The sequence below is a fragment of the Camelina sativa genome, chromosome 4 (assembly GCF_000633955.1).
Source record: "Camelina sativa cultivar DH55 chromosome 4, Cs, whole genome shotgun sequence".
NCBI classification, from domain to species: Eukaryota; Viridiplantae; Streptophyta; class Magnoliopsida; order Brassicales; family Brassicaceae; genus Camelina; species Camelina sativa.
The window spans coordinates 11,613,854-11,617,154 of record NC_025688.1 but is presented as its reverse complement, the minus strand read 5'-3'; the positions used below and the strand labels follow the sequence as shown (position 1 = coordinate 11,617,154).

General features: G+C 39.9%; 1 protein-coding gene across 1 annotated transcript in view; it reads right to left on the bottom strand.

Annotated features, from left to right (window-relative positions):
- The window catches only part of LOC104780299 (protein HIRA-like), a 10,603-nt gene that overhangs the window by 2,412 nt on the left and 4,890 nt on the right, over window positions 1-3,301 (bottom strand). The window contains exons 6-7 of the mRNA XM_010504798.2: window positions 1,983-2,776; window positions 435-645 (exon numbers count right to left, since the gene is read on the bottom strand). Coding sequence (XP_010503100.1) covers window positions 435-645; window positions 1,983-2,776 — 1,005 coding nt within the window. The remainder of the gene's footprint in view (window positions 1-434; window positions 646-1,982; window positions 2,777-3,301) is intronic.

Sequence of the window (3,301 nt, the reverse complement as noted above, 5' to 3'; positions counted from 1 at the left end):
ACTCTCAGCCAGCACAATAAACTCGTGTCGAAGAGGAATGCATGACGTGTGGCTAGAACAACAAGTGGTGAACCAGATTTGGATAATTTCACAGATATCACCTTTATCGTTCCTGCATAATCGTAACAATGTGTCAACAGAGCTTGTCGCATCACACAGGGTTAAATTTTTTAACAGATTCCACTAGGTAAGTAAAACAGTCCAAACCAATAAGCTATCTTCATATATTGCTATAAGACATAACATCTCATTCAAAAACCAAGTTAGTATCTCCACTACCAAGTCACCCACGAGATCAAATTAGTAAATACTCGTTTTCATTCTTTTTACTGGATTGCCCATCCCATCCATTTCAAAATATAGTATGGTGCCTCAAGAGACATCATGTTTTGGACGATGGGGAGCCAGAAATGTATTCTAGAATTGGAGCATACCTTTTACTGTGGAAGATAAATCGACATCGGAAGAGACCAAAGAAGATAGAGAGTCATGGAGAACGCATTTTCTTTTGAATAGATCCCATACATATAGAGATCCTTTTCTTGTCACAAGCAACAGTTTCCAGCTATCGTCGCAATCAATAAATGTTGCGGCAGACCCCATCATCATTGTAGGCATAGCACGCCTTCCACACTTAGTGTACACCTTTAAAAAAATTAAAAAAGAGAGTACACATGTTATCACATATTATCCCGAGAACCACATCGCATTCAGGTTATATATGTCGCTAAGAAATTCCTTCACCAAGAGTTTACTATACTCAAATCCTCAGATCTTGAACTAAGCATTTTCTAAGTGGATCAGGTCCCAAAAGAAATATTACTATTGGTGTAAAGTTTAGTGACTCAGAATATCAACACCAAGAGGGAGTGCTGCTATAAAATCCAACTTATAAATGAGGGTGTTTGAATAGGAATGATATCAAATGCCGAAAGCGGAAAGTATCATGAGGTCTACTCTGATCAACGGAGTTTCTTCGTAAATATAAAATGTAGCAAAAATATTACTCTTACTTGGAGGCTTCCGTCTTCGCATCCAACAGCCCAAAAATTTGGATTTCCAGCCAAAACAGTGACTCTCCCCATAATCCGATCAGACCAAAGAGTTTCGCCTGATTTTTTGCAAATAATTTCAGTTTCCTTGACCATAGATGTACTTACTGCACCAACAGTGTCCAAAGCATGCTCCCTTGGAAAAGCTTCTAAGCAAACAGGTGGTGCAGCTTCCCCTTCTTTCCAATCAAACACCCTTATCAACAGATCTGTGCTAGAAGATTCTTTTATACCTACGGATTGCTCAACATTTAAAACTCCATCGTTACCAGAGGTTCCAGGAACCTTATCAATCACAAGGCTCTCAGTTACGGTAGCACGAGCTGTAATCCTTGAACGCTCTTTAAGATCAGGATTCCTGCAAACTATTTCTTTCACAGATGAATCCCTATTGCTAATCTCCACAGGAAAATCTCCATTATCTCCCGNATAGATCCCATACATATAGAGATCCTTTTCTTGTCACAAGCAACAGTTTCCAGCTATCGTCGCAATCAATAAATGTTGCGGCAGACCCCATCATCATTGTAGGCATAGCACGCCTTCCACACTTAGTGTACACCTTTAAAAAAATTAAAAAAGAGAGTACACATGTTATCACATATTATCCCGAGAACCACATCGCATTCAGGTTATATATGTCGCTAAGAAATTCCTTCACCAAGAGTTTACTATACTCAAATCCTCAGATCTTGAACTAAGCATTTTCTAAGTGGATCAGGTCCCAAAAGAAATATTACTATTGGTGTAAAGTTTAGTGACTCAGAATATCAACACCAAGAGGGAGTGCTGCTATAAAATCCAACTTATAAATGAGGGTGTTTGAATAGGAATGATATCAAATGCCGAAAGCGGACAGTATCATGAGGTCTACTCTGATCAACGGAGTTTCTTCGTAAATATAAAATGTAGCAAAAATATTACTCTTACTTGGAGGCTTCCGTCTTCGCATCCAACAGCCCAAAAATTTGGATTTCCAGCCAAAACAGTGACTCTCCCCATAATCCGATCAGACCAAAGAGTTTCGCCTGATTTTTTGCAAATAATTTCAGTTTCCTTGACCATAGATGTACTTACTGCACCAACAGTGTCCAAAGCATGCTCCCTTGGAAAAGCTTCTAAGCAAACAGGTGGTGCAGCTTCCCCTTCTTTCCAATCAAACACCCTTATCAACAGATCTGTGCTAGAAGATTCTTTTATACCTACGGATTGCTCAACATTTAAAACTCCATCGTTACCAGAGGTTCCAGGAACCTTATCAATCACAAGGCTCTCAGTTACGGTAGCACGAGCTGTAATCCTTGAACGCTCTTTAAGATCAGGATTCCTGCAAACTATTTCTTTCACAGATGAATCCCTATTGCTAATCTCCACAGGAAAATCTCCATTATCTCCCGTACCAGGAGCAGCAGTGATAGCAGGCAGAAAATTTTGAGCTTGCCCAATCCCATTAACCGCGATATTATTCTCCTGTTGGGGAACTCCAACAGCTTCAGGAATGATCCTCTTTCTTCCGTCGGGCCTTCTATACACTTTTTGATTCACAGGACTAGATACCCTATTTAAGATAGATGCTTTATTTAATGTGTCACCAGTAGTAGCATCTGCTGTCTTATCCCGATCATCGACTTGCGACTTACGCCTCTTTGCAGTAATCTCAACACTAGCAGATGGTTTTGCGGTTACCTGATTTTGTTGAACATCCGATGCCGACCTCTTAGTACCTANTAAAATTTAGTGACTCAGAATATCAACACCAAGAGGGAGTGCTGCTATAAAATCCAACTTATAAATGAGGGTGTTTGAATAGGAATGATATCAAATGCCGAAAGCGGACAGTATCATGAGGTCTACTCTGATCAACGGAGTTTCTTCGTAAATATAAAATGTAGCAAAAATATTACTCTTACTTGGAGGCTTCCGTCTTCGCATCCAACAGCCCAAAAATTTGGATTTCCAGCCAAAACAGTGACTCTCCCCATAATCCGATCAGACCAAAGAGTTTCGCCTGATTTTTTGCAAATAATTTCAGTTTCCTTGACCATAGATGTACTTACTGCACCAACAGTGTCCAAAGCATGCTCCCTTGGAAAAGCTTCTAAGCAAACAGGTGGTGCAGCTTCCCCTTCTTTCCAATCAAACACCCTTATCAACAGATCTGTGCTAGAAGATTCTTTTATACCTACGGATTGCTCAACATTTAAAACTCCATCGTTACCAGAGGTTCCAGGAACCTTATCAATCACAAG